General features: G+C 52.3%; 7 protein-coding genes across 7 annotated transcripts; 2 read left to right on the top strand and 5 right to left on the bottom strand.

Moving 5' to 3' along the window:
* Positions 1 to 913: 913 nt before the first annotated feature.
* Positions 914 to 3,770, bottom strand: CC77DRAFT_1019628 (cell cycle checkpoint protein RAD17). The gene has a single exon (XM_018524868.1). It carries the CDS (start codon positions 3,651 to 3,653, stop codon positions 1,029 to 1,031), a length of 2,625 nt encoding a protein of 874 aa, XP_018387146.1. The 5' UTR covers positions 3,654 to 3,770; the 3' UTR covers positions 914 to 1,028.
* Positions 3,771 to 4,539: 769 nt separating this feature from the next.
* CC77DRAFT_1060522 (hypothetical protein) lies at positions 4,540 to 11,900 on the top strand (the record flags this gene model as incomplete). Its single annotated transcript, XM_018528344.1, has 5 exons — positions 4,540 to 6,701; positions 6,865 to 8,157; positions 8,478 to 8,624; positions 8,685 to 9,411; positions 9,582 to 11,900. The coding sequence occupies 5 exons, from the start codon at positions 4,540 to 4,542 to the stop codon at positions 11,898 to 11,900; spliced, it is 6,648 nt and encodes a 2,215-aa protein (XP_018387147.1).
* Positions 11,901 to 12,583: 683 nt separating this feature from the next.
* Positions 12,584 to 13,662, bottom strand: CC77DRAFT_1019632 (UBC-like protein). Its single transcript, XM_018524869.1, has 3 exons — positions 13,563 to 13,662; positions 13,116 to 13,469; positions 12,584 to 12,968 (listed from the first exon to the last, which is right to left on the bottom strand). Exons 2-3 carry the CDS (start codon positions 13,296 to 13,298, stop codon positions 12,702 to 12,704), a joined length of 450 nt encoding a protein of 149 aa, XP_018387148.1. The 5' UTR covers positions 13,299 to 13,469; positions 13,563 to 13,662; the 3' UTR covers positions 12,584 to 12,701.
* Positions 13,663 to 14,253: 591 nt separating this feature from the next.
* CC77DRAFT_987261 (hypothetical protein) lies at positions 14,254 to 16,001 on the bottom strand (the record flags this gene model as incomplete). The annotated part of the gene is made up of 3 exons (XM_018536241.1): positions 15,596 to 16,001; positions 15,071 to 15,538; positions 14,254 to 15,023 (listed from the first exon to the last, which is right to left on the bottom strand). The coding sequence occupies exons 1-3, from the start codon at positions 15,657 to 15,659 to the stop codon at positions 14,254 to 14,256; spliced, it is 1,302 nt and encodes a 433-aa protein (XP_018387149.1). The 5' UTR covers positions 15,660 to 16,001.
* Positions 16,002 to 16,261: 260 nt separating this feature from the next.
* Positions 16,262 to 18,142, bottom strand: CC77DRAFT_987265 (hypothetical protein). The gene is made up of 3 exons (XM_018536242.1): positions 17,787 to 18,142; positions 17,036 to 17,739; positions 16,262 to 16,990 (listed from the first exon to the last, which is right to left on the bottom strand). Exons 2-3 carry the CDS (start codon positions 17,731 to 17,733, stop codon positions 16,348 to 16,350), a joined length of 1,341 nt encoding a protein of 446 aa, XP_018387150.1. The 5' UTR covers positions 17,734 to 17,739; positions 17,787 to 18,142; the 3' UTR covers positions 16,262 to 16,347.
* A 726-nt stretch (positions 18,143 to 18,868) lies between these two features.
* On the top strand, positions 18,869 to 19,547 carry CC77DRAFT_961117 (hypothetical protein; the record flags this gene model as incomplete). The annotated part of the gene is made up of 4 exons (XM_018535615.1): positions 18,869 to 19,014; positions 19,071 to 19,159; positions 19,276 to 19,412; positions 19,467 to 19,547. Coding segments are annotated over 4 exons (453 nt in total), but the record flags the coding sequence as incomplete, so codon positions are not given.
* A 436-nt stretch (positions 19,548 to 19,983) lies between these two features.
* CC77DRAFT_933078 (hypothetical protein) lies at positions 19,984 to 20,535 on the bottom strand (the record flags this gene model as incomplete). Its single annotated transcript, XM_018534293.1, has 2 exons — positions 19,984 to 20,334; positions 20,407 to 20,535. The coding sequence occupies 2 exons, from the start codon at positions 20,533 to 20,535 to the stop codon at positions 19,984 to 19,986; spliced, it is 480 nt and encodes a 159-aa protein (XP_018387152.1).
* Between the last annotated feature and the right edge of the window lie 943 nt (positions 20,536 to 21,478).

Here is a 21,478-nt window from a genome sequence, read left to right on the forward strand (position 1 = left end):
AGAACATCTTCCTTTTCCTCGGTGCTCACGTAGCTCAAAGCTGCCAGAAAGGAACGGTCATCTAGATCAATCGCTCATACCATAGTTTGGCGATCAGTGAAAGTATTAGCATTTATCAAGAGAATGCAGTGAAGAAGTAGAAGTGGGAATTGTACAACAAGATTACAACGTCGACTTACCCTCCTTATCTTGAAGTCGAGACCATGCCGCTCTCGTAATCGCTATTCTGTAGCTAACCACGTCGAGTCTCATCGTTGAGAAAGGTGGTGGAAGGGAAAGCAAACCATTGAGCAATCCTAGGGTGTGGTCATGATACCTTTCATAGAGGGCGATATGGATAATCATTTGTTTCTTGGTTTCCCCTAGCTACCAAAGAATTGTTTTACAGCAGAAAAGCGGCTCAAGGTGTAACTATCTGCACACTGGCTTCACCTATATCATTCGCCGTGAGCTGATACGATCATGAAGATAACCGTGTTCACGCCGTCGTTTATCGCTGGCCAGACCTCAAAGTACGAGGAGCGCCTAGCATTACTCGTCTCATCCGTGGCTGTGTCAATGTCGTTATTAGAGCTTGATATCAATATCTGACTATATGACGCATCAGTAGAATACAATTATGCGAGCAAAGACCAGAGAGTCCAGAACCTTGAAACAGCAAGCGGCAAGATCATGTTGACCTACAACAACGACATCTTCAAGGACGGAAATATGGCTGCATACCAAGTTTGGGCCAGAGCGCAAGTAAATGACGGCGTGAAGCCAGTCAACAGCGCTATCAACTCTGCAATGGAGGGTATGGATTTTTGTTCCTTGATGCAAGGCCTTGTGTTATATGCTGATTGTAGTCTTCTAGGATACATTCAAACCGACTTTCTCGAGGAAACGTGCGATTCTGAGATGCTTGGACTGGGCTTAAACGAACTTTTCAATTCAATACTCGCGTACTGGGCTCTTCAGATTGTGTTATTTGTTTATATATACACATTACAAGTAGACTGATGGCTGCTCTCCACCATAGCCGTTGATCAATCTTCAATGTCGTCATCGCTCAACGTGAGACTGGCGCCTTTGTCTGCTAATCCAGAGATGGCCGATTCCGGCTCTTGCGCTCGGCTCTCGAACTTCACTCGTCCCTTCCGTTTGGGTGTCTCTAGGGTCGGTTTGTCTGTCGACCACTGCTCTTGCTCGCCGGGGCGGGCATCCTCCTCCATATCATCTTCTTCAGTGGCACCAGCTAAAGCATTCCCAGTAAATGAGGTAATCTTCTTGATCTCACGCACAGTGGCTGCTGTAGATGGAGGCGGCATGCGTGACCTTCGTAAAATAGTAGTCAGGTAAGGAAGACGTTCCAAAAGCATCTCGTTCCGAGCCGAACCACCACTTCCTAGGAGAATTGAAGCGGGTGCATCTTCTTCCGCATCTTTCGAGCCTGACGCTGATGTGGGTCGTGAAAACGAGGCATTGCCTCTCCAAGTCTCGACTCCCCCGCTTGAGAAAGTCGGTTTTGATGTACCTGACCCCATCGAAAACAGTTCACCGCGTTGCGCTTTCGATACCCACATCTCCAATAAATCTTCAATCTCTTCCTGCTGTTTCCATATCCGCAGCGACGCCGGGTAGTACATGACGAACGCGTTCCCTCTCGCCGCGCCGCCACTTGCTCCCTGGCCTTTCGCTTTGATGCCCATTGTGCCCGGGGGTGGCGCCATTCGTTTGACAGGATATGGCAGATTGTACAGAAGTCCGCGCACGCTCGTCTGAAAGCACATCTCGTCTTGACGCAGATTGTCCGCACTCGTTCCTTGAAGATTCCGACGGCCAGCGCCAGCGCCAAACCGATCCGGCGATAAAAGATCGGCATCCGAAAGACCTTCTATACATCCCTCAATAGAATCCATTGTTTCTTCACTATCTGCACCTCCGCAAGACAGGACATAGTTTTCGTGTAGAGCAGCAACAAAAGTTTGTGTATCGGTGCCTAGCTCGTCGATGAGCGTGTCAACATTGACCTCCGAAGCCTTTGGCCTTCGCCTCTCGGGAAACCAGTTCGGTGGATGGGCTACAGGTGTGTTAGGGTCTTCTGGTAGACGTTTGTTGTAGACGACCCTCCCAACGGCGTGGAAGATACCAAGAGTGCTTTCCCGCTGCGTTACCATCTCAAGCGACTCCTGTTCAATCTTCGTTATTGGGACATCTTTCGGCCCCTTCTTCTTGGTAAAGTTGACCTTTGCGCCCCAGCCTTCCGCGTCATCGCCGCGTAAGCATAAGAACTCGAGTGATGAGACTGCGCTTCTGATGTCTCCAAGCTCCGCAAGACGATGGATGGCTTGTGGCCCGAGAGTCTTCTTACGTCCAGACTTCCGTGCCTCTTTGACAATGATTGTGTCTAGCGCTTTCGTCATGAATGTAGTTGCGATTGGATTGAACTCGATAACATCCACTCCAGGATGAGTAAGGATCTCAGGACCTAACAGACGATGTGCAGTGAAGCTGTCTGCTGCTGCTGTACTGGTAGACAGCAGAGTCTCTGAGATGATCATAACGATTGGAGTCACGGGCTGCTCGGAATCGACTTGGGTGGAGAAGAATGCAGTAGCTGATTGTGTGTTGGCAGCAAGATAGTTGAGGACGGAAGAGCGAAAAGATTGGACGGCCGAAGAAGTACGTGTAAATGTATTCGGAAACTCCTCTACTAGGACCAGTTGCTTCTGCCTTGCAGCATGACTGCTAGGCGGAGCGGACTGAAGACTCATTGTCGGCTTATCGAAGGCCAGACTACCAAAGGTTCCAGTTCTCCCAACAAAGTCGTCGAATTGTGCAGTAGCAGACACGAAGCTGTCAGAAGTGGACATGGAACCTATAGGGTTCTTCCACTCATGCATTTCAATGTCCAGTTCTTTGGAGAGCAAGGACATGGTCGTGGTCTTTCCACTACCAGCGGGGCCTTTGAGGAGCAGCAATCTCTTACGTGACTTGCCGCTGAAGACGTCGGCCAGCCATGTCCGCACGTCTGTCACCTTCTTCTTATGTACAGCGAGCTCATCGAGCGACACGGGGCCGTACTTTTCAGTCCATGGCCGCCGGTCATCTGTGTCCTGCCGCGCCGGCTGAGACGACGATGGAGTGACACTGCGGGCTCCGCTTGCTGTTCGTAGGAACTTCTGTCTACTGTTCACGGTACTGCCATGGTCACTTGGCGCTGTCGCAGCGATCGGTCTCTTGCGCACGGGGAGAGGTTTCGAGGGTTTGACCGGTTGCGCATCGTCCGAGGAATCAAAAATGTCGTCGTCGAATATATCGTCTACACCCTCAATGGACGCGGCAGGTTTCTCGGGACTCGGCGTGGGCTGTAGCGATTGCGGCCGCGGCACACTGCTGAAGAAAGAAGTGATGGGCTTGAGGACGGGCTTTGTCTTGGCCGGGGATTTGGCTGGAGACGTGGTAGTCTTAGTAGCAGCTGTTCTCGATCGCGTGGGAGAGGCTGCACGTGTCTGGGATCGGGTAGCCTTGTTCTTACCATGCGCCCCAGTCGGTACGCTTGTTAGTGTGCCCCTCTTGGAACGCGTGGGAGGCGGTGTGTGTGAATCATCTGCTTCAGAGTCGGATGAGAGCACAATCGGCTGTTTCCGCGTGGCTCGAGGCTTAGCCATGCCGCCCCAAGTTGCTGGACCTGGTGAAGACTCGACTGCAGAATGACATACTCAGTGCTAGCCTGGTTGGAGTTGCAAAGCGCGTGATGGGAGCCTGTGCAGCCCTGACGATTTCACGTCGCGTCGGAAGGCGGAGGAAGTTCCACGCCTCGGGTCAAAGCGCGCTAGGTCGGGTGGGGCTAGCAGCTACTAAACTTGTTGACAACGCATCTTCCTTCTGCATCTTCACACACACCGCTGCTCTTTTACCGCTAGCACCCGCTGTAGTGCACTCCTTTCGAGGCTGATATGCAGCTAACACGTCCAACCGCAGTATGCCACAACGCCCTCCCTGTCGCTTCTGCATCGAGGCCAAATTTTGACTTCCCACGGCGTCATCGCGTGCATATTGGTTCGTTGGATCGTTTTCCTACAGTAAATATCAACAATGAATTCGGGCCATGGTCTCCCGTTGATCCACTGCCGATGGCTGCCGTTGTGGTACAGAATGAGAAGCACAGCGCGACCATATAGACGTAACTGTACCAGACACGCGAAGGCGTCTGCCATGGCTGGAGACGTTACGCTCGGGGCATATAAATTAGGCCGCTCAAGTTTGCGATGAGCTGGCAGCTCCCTGCCAATCTCCCATTGGGCGGCATGGCGTTTGCAGCTTGTACTATCCTCTTTCATCATTTTCACTGCCGCGTTCTTTATATACTGATTCTGCGCTTGCTCATTGTTTTTTGACCTGTTTCCCGCCGCCATGCCACGTTAATAGACAGCTATTCTAATCTCTGCAACCATCTGAGCTCAAAGTGAGAAGCGCATGCTCTGTTGTAATTTTTAGGTGTTCTGGCGTCTTTAACATTATATAAAACGACCATCGCACTTGGCGGCCGCCGTTATGGTGAAGAAGAAAAGCAAGAGCAGGAAACCGGTGGAGACCGTTGCTCCACCTGACAACGTGCCAACGAATACTGCCGAACCATTTCTAGATGCGCCTGAAGTTCCATTGACAGCAGAGCTATCAGCCACAGAAGCAGCGTCCGGGGAGCAGTCAATGCCAACCGCTTCCGAAGTGGAGACAGACGAGGGTACGGTTCCCACGCCGGTGGACGTGTCCACACCTGCACCCTCACAACACTCTGAGAGCATACAGACTATTCCCGACGAGGCCACAGAGCCACAGGCCATCGAGACCATACCTGCTGCAGACCTGGAGCCGCCAATGGAAGAAGAGCGGGAATCTGGATCGCAAGCGGACCCTACCGAAGCCACGGTCTTAGCGACTGCCGCACAAAGCGCTGAAGATATGCAGCATACTACAGTGGAGGAAGAAGAGTTACCATCAATCGAACCAGGAGAAGCGAATGATCCAGAACCCACTGTGGAGCAAGAGGATGCGTCAGAAGAACAACAAATTACAATCCAAGGGTACACATATCAACCAGCGCTCCTCCCCATCCAAGAATCTGTTCAGCATACAGCTGAAGACGAAACGCCGGTTGAAGTCACAGAACCTCTACAAGAATCTGCAACCGAGCCAGCGCCTGAAGCAGAAGCAGAACCTTCCGTACAGACTGCACCTACCACTGCAGAAGAAGCCGTCGAGTCGGCAGAACCAATGGAGGGTACTCTCAGTGGAGAGGAAGTTGAGCTAGACCCAATAGATATACTCCAACTACCCGACGCTCCTGAAGCTCCCGAAGCACCTGAAGCACCTGAAGCACCTGAGGCGCCCGAAGCACCTGAAGTACCTCAAGTACTTGAAGCTCCTGAGGCTCAATCAGAAGAGTCAGCTGACATAGTCGAGGATGCCACCGAAATTGTAACAGAAGAAGATCCAGTGGTGTTTGCACAAGAACTCGAGACCTATCCAGCAGCACCCGAACAGCCGGTAGGTACCGAACCACAAGATGTACCCATCGATGAAATATCAGTGCTAGAAGCCCCGGAGAGGCCGGGTGTTGAGAGATTCGAGACTGCGCAGGAGGGGTTGGTAACACTTGCCGCTGAGCCGGAGGTGGAGCCTGAATCTATACCTGAAGTTCTTTCTGTCGAGGCTGCCACGAAACCATCATACGAATTTGCTGCGCCCGCAGACGAAGAAGCACCAGTGCAAGAACAGGTGCAACTTGAGGAAGAAGCAACGACCACTGCGGAAGCCCAAGAAGCTGCTGAGCATGTGCAGGCTATTCAAGCTCAAGAAGATGCGCCGCATAAAGAGCTGGACAGGCTGGAGCAAGAAGCTCTCGAGCACGAGCGGCTGGCGAAAGAAGCACTAGAGCAAGAGATGTCACATAAGGAAGCCGAAGCCAGCAGATCATTAGAGAATCAACGTGCAAGAGAGGCCCAAGAAGAGATGGAAGCTGCCGAAGCCGTCAAACGAGCTGTAGAAGAAATGAGGGTCAAGAAAGAAGAGCAACAACGAGAGTCTGAAAGACTCGAAGAAGAGCGACTAGCCCGTGAGAGGCTTGAGCAAGAGAAGCTCGAGCAGGTTTCTGAAGCGAGGAAACTCCTAGCGTTAATGGAGGAAGAAAGACGTGCAGAAGAAGCCCAGGAAGAGATCGAAGCTGCAGCAGTTGCCGAACGTGCTCAAAAAGAGAAGGACGAAATCGAAGCTGCTGCCGCCGCCGAACGCGCTCGAAAAGAAAAGAAAGAACTTGAGGAAGAGCAATTACGACGTGAAAAAGCGGCCCAGGCTCGAATTGCAAGGAAAGCTCGAGCAGCAGCAGAGGTTCTCGTAGAGGAGCAAAGATTGGCAGCAGAGAGGCATGCTGAAGATGGGTCACGTGAACAGGCCGAGATACCATTCATCGCACGTCGATCAATGATCGAGTCAGCACGTGCTCCGTCACCTCTTTCGGGAGTACCTGATATGCAAGATCGTTCTCCGGTCTCTGATCGACCATTTCGATCGTATCGATCTTTCGCGCCACATGCACCGAAGCTTAGAACACACGAAGCGGGTCCAAACCATGCGCCAAAGCCTTACGCTGTGGCACAGCTCATTGAGGATAATAGACCTTCGGCACCGAGCCCGCCAATGAGTAAAGTACGACCAAGGTATGTAAACTCGATTCAACTGCTCGATGAGCGCATAGCGCGGGTCTTCTTCGGCGCGACCGTAAACCACTACACTGGGCCCAAAGCGAACATGCTTAAGATACATAAGCTTACTCACCGAACTCTTACGGAATTATTGTACTGACTAGATGTTTTCCTTTAGATATGCTCCTACTTTCGATACAGACGACGATTCAGATTCTGCTCTAGTACAAAACAGGATAGCGTCGAGGCGTCCATTTAGCGGTGAAGCACATGAAGTGTCGCGGTCCCACTTGGGCCCACATCAACCACGTAGCGCTTTTGCATCCCGAGTGCCTGTTGAGCCCACCTATCCGGCCCCTCCACCAAATTATCATCCCAGCTACTATGCCCCGCCAACCCAGCCGCCTCACCAGTACCCAAATCATGCATACGGCATGAGTCAGCAGGGTTATCCCGCGCCTAACCCCAATCCTTACGGCCCTTCGTCGCATTCTTCCTCCCCTCCCTACCAGGAATCATGGAGCCAATACCCACCCGGGTACCCTCCTTATGGCAACTCATCGCAACGACAGGACTCCTCGGGTTCTAGAGACTATCATTCACACGCTTTAGAGAGTCGACCTGCAATCGAAAACGGGTCTGGTGACGCTTTCTCACGCATCCCGCAGACCGATCTGCACGTGCTACTTGCGCATTACAAAGAGAATCACAATCAATTACGTATTAGGGAGGACTTGCTCCGTCGGCAGAGTGCTGAGCAAGAACAGCAACTGCGAGCAAAGGATGGTGAGCTTGGTGAACTGAAGGACAAGATTCGCAACTTGGAAGACAGGCATTCTGCCGAAGCAAGCAGACTACATTTTCAGATTGGTAATCTGGAAGAGCAAGTTAGAGAGCTTCGAGAGCTGATTGCCGAAACCAAGAAAGCCAAAAGAGACGCTGAAGAGTCCAAATTGGCATTGAATGCAGCTATGAGGTCTTGGGAGGACAGGTACAGGGAGTTGGAAGATGTGCATCGCACCTTGGAGAGGACCTCTGCGGAAGAGAGGGAAAGGGCGTGGAGAGATTTCGACGAGTGGAAGTCCGCCACAATCACGAAACACGACGCCGAGAAGATCGCCCTTGCTATACAGTTCGACAAGAAGTTGAAGCAAGCTGGTCAAGATGCCGAGAATGCATCTGAGCTGAGGTCTCAGCTCCAGCAAGCCCTTGAAGAGCGCGACAACTTACGGAAGCAACGAGATGAAGCGGAAACGAGAGCCGAAGAGGAAGCAGCGAGGGCCAATCAGTTGGTGAGAGAGAACGATGAGCTAATGAACCAATACAATCAACTCAAGGCCGAGAGTCAACAGGAGAAGGAGGTCATCAGAAGTGTTGCCAACAACCTCGAGTCGGAGAAATCCAGACTGGAGAAGATGATGGAATGTTATGGTGACATTGCCGAAATCAAGAGCAAGGGCGACAGCTACTAGTAAGTGACCCAGTCTTGCACATTTGTTTATGATATCCCCACGGTGGTGGCAGAAGCGCATCGTGGCTGATGTTGAATCGATTGCGAACGGCTTCGATTTGCTTCCTCGTCCCAAACCTGGGTAACGAAGAGCGCACCGAGACCGTCCAGCGAATCTTCTGGCCGACGGCTGTGATGTCACGCTGGAAGCCACAATGTGTTGCCATACACTGTCTTCAGAGTTCACCAACCCCTTAACGCAATGCTTGCTTCCGCATCAGTCGCGACTCCCCTATCTTTCTGTTATGCTAGGAGTCACCCGTTAACACTATCGCGTCTAGCCTGGTATCCTTTTCTCAGCTCCAAAGGCAAATCATCGACCTCGCTACAACCCATTTCGTTCATCTTCCAGTAAGGCCACCGCCGGAGGATCTTTCTCAAGTACCGTCCAACCTACCATCATTCCTTGGCGATAGCATTGCCTCCAGGTGAGAAAGATCAATCCATGTACACCATGACCTCAGATACTAACCGAGTCTTCTATCCAGGCAAGTTCGAGCTGCATACATCGCCCACACTGTATCAAAGTTGATCACGTTCCGTGTGTTCGGCCCGTTCTTGTTCAGTCTTGGTCGTCGGTACGACAAAGCTGATTCCCTGTTTTCTTCAATGAGCCACCACATTCGCGAGAAGAGCACGCGCAAAGAAGCGATCTGGCGACAACAAACACTCCTTGCTGCATTCACCAGCACCGGCGCGAAGCAGCGCATCAATACTGCTGCGGGAACTGTTGTGGAGGAGATTGTCAATGCTATCCGACACTTTGCTGATCCGAAAGAGGAGGAGGGTATCAAGATTGCCGTGAAACGCATTGTCAAGGTTGCTGCAGAGACATGGAGGTTTGCTCGTCTCGAGCGCGAGATGATCACCGCTGTCATGCCTGCGCTACATGATGAAGAACATCAATTCACCGGCAACCAATTTTGGCCAGCTTACAAGGCAGAGACAGGTTCGGCGGACGATAGCCTCCCTCCCACTGATTCGCAACGACAGCTACTGCTTAGAATCTTCCCGGTCGTCTATCGCGAATCGAAGCACGAGATCTTCCAGAACAACGAAGAGCGCGACGAAGGCTGCATTCTCCACCATGGATTGGCCCTGTATGATGATGCAGAGCCAGTCGTGACGAGAATGGAGGAGCTCAAATCTGCTGGTTTGCCTTCCCATACCACTGCATTAACGAGTCCGACTGACGAGGGCAAGTTTCCGCCGCCGGTATGTAACACCACCCGCGTGTTCACCTTACCCCCGCGTTCCTAGCACCGTTTTCGAGCTTGATTCACCGCTTCATTCACCTCGCCTCTTGAAGGGCTCGCGATATAACGAGATCTACGTAAGACGGAAAGACTGCTTTAGATCACTTGGCTAATCCACCGGTTTCTCAGGCCTGCCCGCCGCCCCGCGACCCTATACCACCTCCTCCGTCTCCACCCGCTCCCCGATCTCCGACGAAGACCGAGACGAATTCGGCTGAGGAATCTTCCGCATCACGCCCAATGTCACCTATCGCCGAGAAGCCAGAGAAGCCAAAGAAGCTCTCGGCCATTGAGCGAGCATTGAACCTCTTCTCTGCTCCTTTCCCGGACGACAAGCCAAAGCCTCCGCCTCCAGGCTCTACGTTCTCACGTCCACCGGCGCCTCCAACATCCGTGTTCACGTCGCCTAGGAACTTTATTGGTATGCCAGTGGAGAGTCTGGCTCCCTCACACGCACCAAGTCCCAAGAAAAAGCCACCACCACCACCGCCGAAGCCAAAGCCCGATATTCCTTCAACGGCAGCAGAGATTGCGGAAGCCATACGCCATCGTGCGTCCGTCGAAAGCGCGATTCTGCCTCCGTCTTTTTCCCGCACCACAACGGGAGAAACGATTCAAGAGGATTCACGAGCTCCAACGCCGGTAGACACGGTATCTCATCTTTTTGATGCCATTGATGAGATTGAAACACTGGTGCCTCAACGCACGCGGACTACGTCAACCTCCACCACGCACTCACGACGTCGCTCCACGCACAAGCGTCGATCTAGCGAACATGCCATGGAAGACGAGCTATTTGATATCACTCCTCGGCCAGAAATCAGTCGCAGGAAGAGCGGGTATGCTGCGAGTATCCGTACGACCAAGTCTGCCGATACCGAGCGCACTGATAGAAGTGAGCGCACCGACAAAAGTGAGCGCACTGATAAGAGCGAGCGTACTGAAAAGAGTGAACGCACGGAAAAGAGTGAGCGCACTGAGAAGAGCAGCCGCAGCCATCGAACGGAGAGGAGTGACCGCTCGGATAAAACCGAGCGTGAAAAGGCTCGCTATCTGTATGAGACCCGCGGTGCTGCCATGAAGGCTCTTTATCCCAGTACTCCAATAAAGGGTTCTCATGGTAGCTCCAGGAACTCAGCCAGGAGTGAAAAGAGGGAGAGGAACAAGGATAGAGGAAGCAAGGACTCTACCAAGGAATCGACATCATCGAGGGAATCAAGAGAATCCCGAGAGTCGAAGAGAGACTCGCGAGAGGTCAGGAGACAGAGGAGCATCTCCGATGCTGGCACTTGGGATACAAACAGCATCATGACTCATGATTTTGCACCTACCACTATTACGATGGATGCACCCTATCCTTCCTCGTACGACTCAAGACGAGACTCGAAAGAGTTGAAGAGAGAGTCGAGAGAGATCAGACGTCAGAGGAGCATCTCCGACGCTGGTACCTGGGATACCAACACTGAGATCTCTGCTGCTCGGCCCCCACCCACCACCGTATCGACCAATGTTCCTTATCCGACAGGAATGCCTTGGGAATTGAAGCGGTCGAGAAGCATTTCCGACTGCGGTACCTGGGATACTAGTAGTGAAGTCACTCAACGTGCTCCTCCCACTACCGTATCGACTAACGTCGCCTATCCGATGGAGAAGCATATGGACGCGTCGGAACGATGGTCCATGCCACCACCTCGTGACACAAGGGGAATGGCTGTCTACGATGACGACGATGCTGTCTCCGATACTGGGACTTGGGATACGAATACCGAGATCAACACCCACCGCGCTCCCCCTACGACTGTCTCCACCAACGTACCATACCCGACACAGATGTCGCGATATCTGCAAAGACCAAGCGATTCCGATGAGGACGAGTCTGACGATGGCGTATCCGACACCGGGACTTGGGATACGAATACTGAGATCACTACCCACCGCGCGCCTCCAACAACCGTATCAACAAACGTACCCTACTCAAACGTGCTACCCCGCCAGCTGAGAAGGCTAAGCGGCAGCGATGCCGGCACTTGGGACACCAGCAGTGAAGTGACGACAGTCACACACCGCCCCCCTCCCACGACCGTTTCAACCAACGTCCCCTATCCAACCGGCCAATTCAGCGATCTCGCCCCCTCGAGCTACCCACCCGGTCCCTTTGAGCAGCTCAAGCGAGTCGAACAACTCAGGAAACAGCATGAACACCATAGCTTCTCCGACGACGGTTCCGACTCCGGTACCTGGGATACGAGCAGCGAGATTACTCATGCGAACAATGGGCCTGCAACGGCTGTCTCGCAAAACAAACCTTATCACGACAGACCCAGAAACCTGAGAAGGCAGACGAGTCCTTCCGACGCGGGGACTTGGGACACAAACAGCGTGATTACGGATGTGAAGACGACTGTTTCGACGAATGTGGGGTATGCTGCTGAACGAAGGTCTCGATAGGCACATGCGAGGAGGCATCGTTTGGATGATGTGCACAGTATAGTTTCTTTCCTTTTGACTTTACAGTTTCCTCTTTCTTTCTTTTCTGGGGGTGAGGTGGGGGGAAGTAAAGCCTCGTTGTTTGAGATTTACATGATGCATCGTGGCGACGAAGATGGGGGGAGGGCATGCGAGGTAATCTACGAGGCCCACATTGATGATGACAAACAAAGACGCAAACGATGATGAGCACGAGCGAAAGATATACATGGATAACGGCCGAGCAATGCATGATGGATATGATGAAGATGGTAGCGAAGATGGTTGGCATTTCTGTAGCATGGCGTTCTGGGTGTTTGCACGTCTGATTCGAAAGCGATAGACGAGCTTGTAAGATAGTACACATATATCAGCTGTTTTCAAGTTTCATACTAGCTTTCATTGTCTGCATCTGTGATGAAGCGGACATTCCTTCAGTTGTACTGAATACTGAAGATACATCCGGAAAGTGGTCGACGTATTCTGTAGCTCCATGTTACTGGGTAAAATATGATCCAGACCTCTCGCATACGTGTTTTATCGCGAGAAGCAGGTCCCTTGGCCACATATCCTTCGATCTGGCAAACGACTCCATGTAAAGATATTGATATCGACAAAAGGCATGCTAGCTATCCATCGAACCGAGTCGTAACATTCCATCATTTCAACCATGCTCCCCATCCGGTATCCACCATAAACGCCATTTAACACCCACACATGCAGCGTGAACACACACACACACACACACCCCTCCTCATAGTCTACCTGCCATGAGAGCAAAGCCTAGACCTTCTCATCATGAAAAACAAAGCTAATATCCCTCGGCCGCTGGGTATTATACCTTACGAAATTCTCATCGCCCTGCGGCCTCTCCTTCTTCGTGTTACTCGTAAGCATACTCTGCAGACTGACACACACACTCTCGACGTTGTGAACAGGCGACCAACCGGAACGGTCGAGCAAATCGAGGCAAATGATGCCGTTGGAGTAGATGTGCGGGTGCCAGGGTATGGGGTGCGTGGGTGTACGGACGAAGACTACTTCGGGGGCCTGCGATACCACATGGCATTAGTCGTGTTTTTGGTAGTTGATGGGGCAAAGAGAATGTGGCGTAGAAGAATAATGGAAGCAGTCAGAAGGTCAGAGTGGGGGATGGGCGGTGGTGAGCAAGTAGTATGAGAGGAAGGGGAGACATACCTCGATAGGATACTGTGGCGTGAAACTAAACTTTAACCGATATGTTTCTCCCTGGTAAAGCGGGTTGTCGTCCATGACTTGGATGTCCATGAGCCAGGTTTGGAAGTCGTCGGCCTGGATGAGCGTTATGCCTGGAGGGAGTTTCTCGTGCATCTGTGTCCTCGTCGTCAGCAACCTGATCATTTCGTCCTTGCATAGCCGTATCCGTAGTCATTCCTTGAATTCTACGCTGTGGGCGCGGGTTGTGTGTAGATTTTGGCACATGGACGCGTGAATTTGGAGGAATGCGTGGTGGGTAGGAACTTATTCGACCGAAGACGACCGATGAGAGGGATTCGGTACCTTTGACAGCTCCTATAACACACGTTAGCTTCTTCTCCCTTCATGTATCTGTCTTTGCGCCTTCTCCTTCCCTCTACATGTCCGCTCAAGACTGGGTAAACATACCTTGCCTAACCGTTTCGACGCGAACATCTTGAGTTATGCAACAGCGCTCCTCCTTCAATTCAGCTCTGGTGTAGAGGCGCGAACAGACGCAGTACCTCTTTCGCGGTACCTGTTTTACAGCGACAACGTCGTGGTTACGCGTGCTTTGTCTGCTTCGTGTCTCAGCTGTTCGCGACTGGAGCTAGACAGGCTGCGACCCTGGAGACTGCACTGAGTGGGGGAGGGGCAAGCAGCACGCCTAACGGTAACAGCCTAGAACTATGATTGAAGGGAAATTGTAGTCGTGGAAGTTGAAAGGAGCGACTAGGAGAGTGCGAAGGGAATAGGTGATAGGGTCCCAGATGTGCCAGGCTGGTCGTTGCCTGTCGTTTCTCGGGGTCTCGGCTTTGTTCCGAGAGCTGGGTGACGTTGCGGAGCGCACATGCAAGGGCAAAGGCGGACGACGGCTGTAGTGTATGAACACCACTTTTTTAGATATGGATTACCTGGGTTATCTTCAGAATCATATATACTAACTCATGATTCACTTCAGAGGCTCAGATTGAGAAATTTGTTGAATGTTCGAATTTGGGCTTGATAGACCCATGATATCTCTGCGCGCCATACGCCATACCGTAGCTTTTGCCTAGCCAACTGTACACTCCTAGAGGAAATTGCATTAAAGATAAGAAAGGTAAACGTCGCTCGAATCCTACGAGTAGAAAGCGCCCTTCTGGAAACTCTCAACCCCCATATCACCCGCCTTGCTCTCAACCTTCGGACCGACCTTCTCAGGTACCTTGGCTGCAGTCATGGTAGCAGTCCTGCTTGAATCGCTGCTGTTGGTCATCGTCTGGGTTCTGCTGCCAGCCGGACTACCGCTCTGGCTTCCACTGGTAATCTGCGCAGGTGTCTTTCGCTGAATAGTCTCGAGATAAATACCAGGGAGATAACCCATACGCCCGTCTCTTGATCTGCACTTCCACCACTCTGATGCATTGCCCATGGGGTCGCTCTTACTTAGCACAGCGACCATATCTCCCTTCTTGACCGACAAGTCCATTCCCTGCATGTTGGCGTTGGGCGTGAAGTCGTAGAGGGCGCGGCAGAACTCGAGCTTGTTGGGATCGAGCGGTTGGCCGGCTTGCGGGTTCTCGAGCATCTTCCGTTGCTCCTCGGCTTCTTGTGATCGCGCGAGTGCCTTGATGAGTTTGCCCATAAGGTAGGGTAGACCGAATACAGCGAGCATGAATACAAAGAATGGTTTCTTGGAGGGCTTCGCGGGTGCGGGTGAGCCGTCGGGCATGCGTCCGTTGAAGGCTGCGAAGCTGGCGGGGGTGAGGGCCGTCGCATCGGCTGGTAGGGGTCGTCCGGTGAGCTTTGCAATCGCCGTTCTTATCCATCGCATTATGGTGTAAATGCCCAAAACCGAGCCAAGCGTTTGTCGTAGGTTTCCGAACTGCTCTGCCACAGATACCATGGCTGTTCATGTTAGCATTTGGTTGGCTGTAGCCGGAGGGTGAGCCTACCGAAGAAGGACGAATGCGTCGCCATGTATGTGCTTTGCAGCATCTGTGCAAACCCGCCGAATGCACCGACAATGTTCTCAATCAACTGGAACGTCGCCGCTGTACTTTGGCTGAATGATTGTGTGAGGCTGCTGTTTGGGTCGCCTGGCATGCCTCCCATACCACCGTACATTCCGCCCATTCCCATGCCCATGCCACCCATGCCGCCGTACATGCCACCCATACCGCCCATGCCACCGTACATGGAGCCGTAGCCGCCGCCCATGGAGGAGTAGGGTGAGCTGTAGCTGCTCATTCCCCCATATCCGCTGCTGTAGGGGGAGCCATAGCGATTGTTCATGCTGGAGTAGTTGGACGCGTTGCGGTTCGCGACGGTGCTAAGGGAATCCGGCACTGACGGCAATGGAGGCGCACTTGAGGATGTCGTCGTCGAAGTGGGTGTTGTGGTGCTATTCGATCCAGTGAGGCCTGTGTTGTTGTTAGTCGCGGTTATCCCTGACGTATGGAATGGCTGGCGGAACTGACCGACCGAGGCACTCGTCGCGCCGTTGCTCGTCTCCCACGGCTTTGGCGGCGATGGCGCAGACATTTTGTCGAATGTGCGTCGTCCGCGCCTGTGTGCGCAGAAAAGAAGGCTGCTTCGCAGAGATGATGGAGGATGTCGTCAATGTGCAGGCCGGCAAACGTCGAGAGGCTGGCAATTCGCGGCGATCGAGGGCTGCGAGTTTTTGCGGGGAAACTGCGCCGGCCGGGGCTTTGAATCGCGAAAAGGGCGGATCCGCCTTGACGTTTGGCTGACGACCGATACTGCGCGCGCAAGCAGTGATAAGGGCAATGTGGCTGGATGCAGAGTCGTACGCAGACGGAGATGGAGATGGAGGCGATGAGTGAATGCGCAATGTCGTCGGCCGGGGTGCGGCTCGTCTTTCACACACACAGACGCTGAGTCGCGCGAACAGACCTCGGTTTCTCGTGCCCGCTTTGGCAAGCCCAACCGTCACCTATCACACGCCGACCACTTTGCCACTCCACTGCTACAATCGCCGGCCCACTCCGCTGCATCGCCCAAATCCGTCTCCACCACATGCTGATTGTGCAGTGACCACAGGTTTGCCCCAGTCATAGAGTTCAACTCACTCGCATTTCAGCTTCAAGGAAACTCTTAGAAATGCACTGCATGAGAGAAAACTAATTGCTTGAATTGTCCTGTTCGGCCTACTGTTGTTACACATGATTCCTTCACATGAAAATCACAAACCGCCTCCAAGAAAACACCCTCAGTCCCCAATAGCATACAGCGAGTGCACCCAGCTATCCGGATCATACGCCACCAACTTCTTCATCGCATCATCCGACATGCTTTGCGAAAAGTCAAACTTGTCGTCCAACACCAACGCTGTAATATGCGGATAATGCCACACAACCGCAAACTTCATCGTCTGTCCAACAGGTCTGCTGAAGTAATTCGAGTCCCCGCCCTCCAAATTTCCCTGCCGATGTATAGTCGACTTCGCTCGTTCTGCGCCGTTGCTTAGGAGCTCGAAGGCGTCGAATTCGCCACATCCGGTGGACCAGCACGAGCAAGGGATGTTGTTGCGGTCGCTGCCATACTGTAGGATGCGGGGGATGGCTGCGTTGAGGAACCAGTAGGCTGGAGCGTCGGAGAGCATGCCTTGGTCTGTGCCGAGGTTGGGATAGTGGTCCATCTGGAATTCGATGAAGAAGGCTTTTGATGAGCCGGACCAGCCGTAGTGAGAGGTTGCGTTTGGCCTCCAGTACGGACAGTCCGCGTCACACTCTTTGTCAGAAAGAACTACGATTTCTGTTTCAGACGTTTGAAGCATGCCGTTGAATGGTAGACTCTCGGCTGCTACCTTGTCACCTCGAGGAGTGACGTAGCTGAGCGAGTTTCCGAAGGCACTGAGGACTTCAGCATCAATATCTCAGGAATCGTGGAGGACTTACTAGTCGAAAGTACCAGACTTTTGGGGGTCGCCCAGATTGGCCATGAAACTGAGTCCAGTGGCTTGGGCCGGTGCTGTTGACGTGTAGTATGCAATGCGGCTCCAATCGGCAGCCTGCCTTTTCACCATGGACGATGGCAATGGCACAGGAATATCATAAGGCTGTCCATTGGGACGTTGAAACACTGGTGATGTATCTTGTGTTGAGAATGATGTCGGTGTCAATACTGAGGTTGGACTGACGTAGACCTGTCCGTTGGGCCTCTGAAAGATGGGATCATCAACTCTATCATTGCCGCAAGTGCAGTTCGGTGCTGAAGACGCGGGATCGGCTATCGATGCCGCAGCAGACGTAGTCATACACGACAGTGGAGGACCTATATAAGTCATGTTCGGTGCAGCCTGCGAGATACTAATTGAAGAACAGGCTGCCTTTACCGTCACAGTCGATGTCACTGTAGCTGAGGTGCAACTGGTTGTTGTGCTATATGTCCATTTGTTCAGACGATTGAACCAGCTTGGTGACGACGACTGCGTAGGAGTGGCAGTGGCGTCAGATATCACTAGTGTTTCTCGTTGCTCCAATGCTCGACGACGGTTGTAAAACGGCACTGTAGTCCGCTTCTGCATTGTATGCACTTCGTCTGGAAGCTGGTAGACTGCGAGCTGAGAGACGTTCATAGGCCCGCGAAGGTGCATTGACACCTGGTGCTGTCAGTGATGTAACGTCTAGAACCCATGGCAGGCCATACTTGTCCAAACAAGGGTGTCAACTCTCCTGTACTTGGATAGGCAACACGTTCATGACCGCAGGTACCAGTCTGTGGATCAACTATAGTGGTCTGATTGTAGGCGCCAGGCTGACTGATGTTGCGATAGGTGATTGCCCAGACTTCAGAGCAGTACTAATTGCCATCTGAGGACAGCTCGGCCGTACCGCGGCATAGATCGCTGGAGGTCTTGCCATAGGCGAAGGGAATAAGAAAAACTGCGCTGAATATCGTATGCTTCATGTTGGATGTTCGAAAGTGATTATTGTATGAGCAATGCGTTGCGGAGTAGCGTCCGCAATGTAGAAGAAAATCTTGTGAGTAGGGTTGTAGTGGTGATGGAACAGGGTATTGATTGATCGAACATCATTGACGGATGCCGCTATGGCGTGATGATATGTAGCGTATGGAAGCTACGAGCAGAGTTCATTGGAAAGCGCATGCACGTTGTTGATGAGAAAGAGTAGTTTTCATTCATAGCTATGGAACTGAAGGACCCTACCAACACTCTGGACGATGAGACTCGGTGCCATATAAATCTGCTTCTCGTTAGCCCATGTCGCCAACAAACGTGTCATAGAACAAGAAGAGGTGAGATCGCGTGTCAGAATAAAGGTTGAATGCACCGGCAGACCCGTGAGGGCCCGCCTAAAATAAGAGGTACCAGAAAATAGTAAGGGTTGTCATCATTGTGCGATGAAAGATGGGTGATGATTGTACGTACCTGGAGAGTAGAGCCATCGTCGCGCTGTATGATTAGTACCTTCGGCAGGGTAACGATGACATTGCACAAAGCACTCGTCTAGCTTCAAACATAGCCTTTAGACCGTCGCGCCTGCATGCCAAGTTCAATGTTCTCACATTGAGAGGTGTGAGGAGATGAGGTCGGTCGTCGCTGACTTTTTCTTCGATGGGAGCTTTGACGCTAACCCGCACGGTCCACCACAGACCTAGCCGAGCCGCGAGAAATTGGAACTTCGATCGCGAACTTCCATCACGACTCCAAGCCTACCACACGCCTCCGTACTAATCGACCAGGTCGCCATCCGGAACATTCATTCAAAATGGGTCGTCTTCACAGCAACGGAAAGGGCATATCAGCCTCCGCCATCCCCTACTCCCGCAGCGCTCCTGCGTGGTTGAAGACCACTCCCGAGCAGGTTGTCGACCAGATCTGCAAGCTCGCGAAGAAGGGTGCTACACCATCTCAGTAAGGACAATCGCACGGAAAAAGGACTTGAGAACGATGCACTAACACAGTCGCAGGATTGGTGAGATCCTCCGTGACAGCCACGGTGTCGCCCAGGTCAAGGTCATCACTGGCAACAAGATCCTCCGAATCCTCAAGTCCAGCGGTACGATCGCCCTATACACATGAAGCGCACGTCGACACAGCTCTGCTCTTTCGAGAGTACCTGCGCGCTATACAAAACTGCATCTGTTGGTCTAGGCTAACATTTTGCGCATAAAGGCCTTAGCCCCGATATCCCAGAGGACCTCTACATGCTCATCAAGAAGGCCGTTGCCGTCCGCAAGCACCTCCAGACCAACCGCAAGGACAAGGACAGCAAGTTCCGCCTCATTCTCATCGAGTCCCGTATCCACCGTGTAAGTCGACTTCGCCTTCTGCCATGTACCGGAGCACGCGCTAATTACCGTCAGCTCTCCCGTTACTACAAGACCGTTGGTGCTCTCCCCCCTACCTGGAGGTACGAGAGCGCCACCGCCTCTACCCTCGTCGCATAAGCAGATGTAGGATTGGCGTGTGTGGCAGTCTTCATGTTAGACATTTAAGTGGAGTTTCACAGGTATGGATGCTGTGTGGATACCTAACAGGATCACGATATGGAATGAATCAATCAAAAGCATCACCTCGAATTGAATATACCCAAGTTGAATTGAACGTGTCAGAATTTGATCGTTTGCTATTTGTATTGCTGATTGACTTGGGTATCATCCTTCATGACGCCTGCCTGCCTGCCTTGTACTTTTGGAAACACCCTCGCATAAGCCTGTGGTCCTTGGATGTTTTTCTGTCATGTCTTCCGCTGGGTAGCCATGTTTGACCAGCATACCATGGACTTGCTAACCGACCACGCATGCGCATGGCATCTTGTTCCTCGTCCTGACATAGTCTCTAGACCATCTCTGTATTCCCCTCTACCAGTCCATCCACCCCTCAAGGCCCCTCAATCTCCCTACTCTTTTGCGCCAAAAACTCACTCAGCCACTTCAATGGCTTCTCTGGCTCCGTTGTAGCAAGATGCTTCATAGCTTCTAGCAAATGCGGCGTCACATGCTGATTGAGATACACTCTTGTCGGGCTACCGTGTGGAATGGGTTGAGTCGGCGCTTGAGCAGTCGGGTGAGGCGAGTTGCGCGACGATGCTGCAGGTGTGGGTGTGGGCACGGTGGGGAGGGAAGGAGCAGATGGGGGTGCGGGCGTAGTGGTTGAAGGTGTTGGCGGGACTGTTTGGACGGTGGGTTGGAGGTCGGCTTGAGCTTGGGATTGGGTGTCTTGAGCGGGTGGCTTGGAGGCGTTAGTAGAGTGTTTGTGATTGTTGTGCTTGAGCGGAGAAGGGTAGAGACTTACTGCTGCTACTGCTCCAGAATCTGTCATCTCTACATCTGCGGGTTGCTCTGTGGATGCTTGTTGTGCCAGGCCATTTGTGATCGCAGGGTCGATGTCGGGGTTTTGCGCAGCTGCTTCGTTGGGAGATGGTTCTGTCATTTTCGATGTTTGCTGATGGTTTTATTCTCGCTGTTTGACGCGAATTGGCGCGGTAAAAGTAGGTAGAATCGGGCGTTTGTGGGGTTGAGATGGAGAGTTGGGTCTTTCTTGAGAATGTCTCGGTAGCTTGAGCTTCGAGCGCGATTGATGTTCGGGCTAGCCTCGGCCTTTGGAGCTGTCCTCTACTTTCTTCGCTTTGTTACTGCCACCATCTGCGTGTGCTATAGGACTCTGTCCTGTACGAACAACATTTTGGGAATACACGGATTTGGGGTTTGGAGTTGGGGTGAGTGCTTTATGAATAACTCTATGAATTTCATCTGCGTCCTAAACTATCTAGGTAGCTACAATGGTAGAGATACCAAATGTTGACTATGCGTTACCGAGCAGTTGTTTCTTAGCTCAGATTCTAAACGTGCTCAACAAGTAGGCTTCGTACTACGAACTTCCCACGCAAAAGTGCAACTCGTCGCGCACGCAGTAGGTAGTTACCCACCTAAACGCCAAGCCATGAACGTGCACGTGCCTTGAGTCCAAAGCTTAAGACCCGAAAATCCAACCACCTCTTTCCCACTCTATCGACCTTCACATCACAAGGGCGAGCTGCATAGTCATGCGCGTTAGGATTGTTCGCAAAAGCTGTAACTCATGATACAGCGGCGAAGATGGCGCCCATCACACCTCTCAATGCGGCGGACATAACTGAAAAAGCGCGCCGGGAGCTGCTTCTTCTGCTCGAGGGTGTAAGGTAATATCAACGTCGCAGATCTCTGCACCATCTAACGCGTGCGGACAGATCAGAGGCAAGAAGAATCTCGTGCTTGAGAAAGCTCTTGCAGGCCCACTGAACTTGCTTGTCAAATTCTCCACGTTGCAGGAATACGGCGTCGACAAGCCCTTCTTCCTCGAGAACGACAATGTCGACTCGTCTCAGCGCAACATC

The sequence above is a fragment of the Alternaria alternata genome, assembly GCF_001642055.1.
Source record: "Alternaria alternata strain SRC1lrK2f unplaced genomic scaffold CC77scaffold_8, whole genome shotgun sequence".
In the NCBI taxonomy this organism is placed as follows: Eukaryota; Fungi; Ascomycota; class Dothideomycetes; order Pleosporales; family Pleosporaceae; genus Alternaria; species Alternaria alternata.

What these genes read in the sequence shown, in the direction of transcription:
- CC77DRAFT_987265 (XM_018536242.1), bottom strand. Translation starts at nt 17,733, where the DNA reads ATGCACCTTCGCGGGCCTATGAACGTCTCTCAGCTCGCAGTCTACCAG. An exon ending in AAGTCTGGTACTTTCGACTA is followed by an intron (nt 16,991 to 17,035) that starts GTAAGTCCTCCA and finishes TGAAGTCCTCAG; the next exon opens with TGCCTTCGGAAACTCGCTCA.
- CC77DRAFT_1019628 (XM_018524868.1), bottom strand. Translation starts at nt 3,653, where the DNA reads ATGGCTAAGCCTCGAGCCACGCGGAAACAGCCGATTGTGCTCTCATCC.
- CC77DRAFT_1019632 (XM_018524869.1), bottom strand. Translation starts at nt 13,298, where the DNA reads ATGATCAGGTTGCTGACGACGAGGACACAGATGCACGAGAAACTCCCT. An exon ending in CGCCACAGTATCCTATCGAG is followed by an intron (nt 12,969 to 13,115) that starts GTATGTCTCCCC and finishes GTGGTATCGCAG; the next exon opens with GCCCCCGAAGTAGTCTTCGT.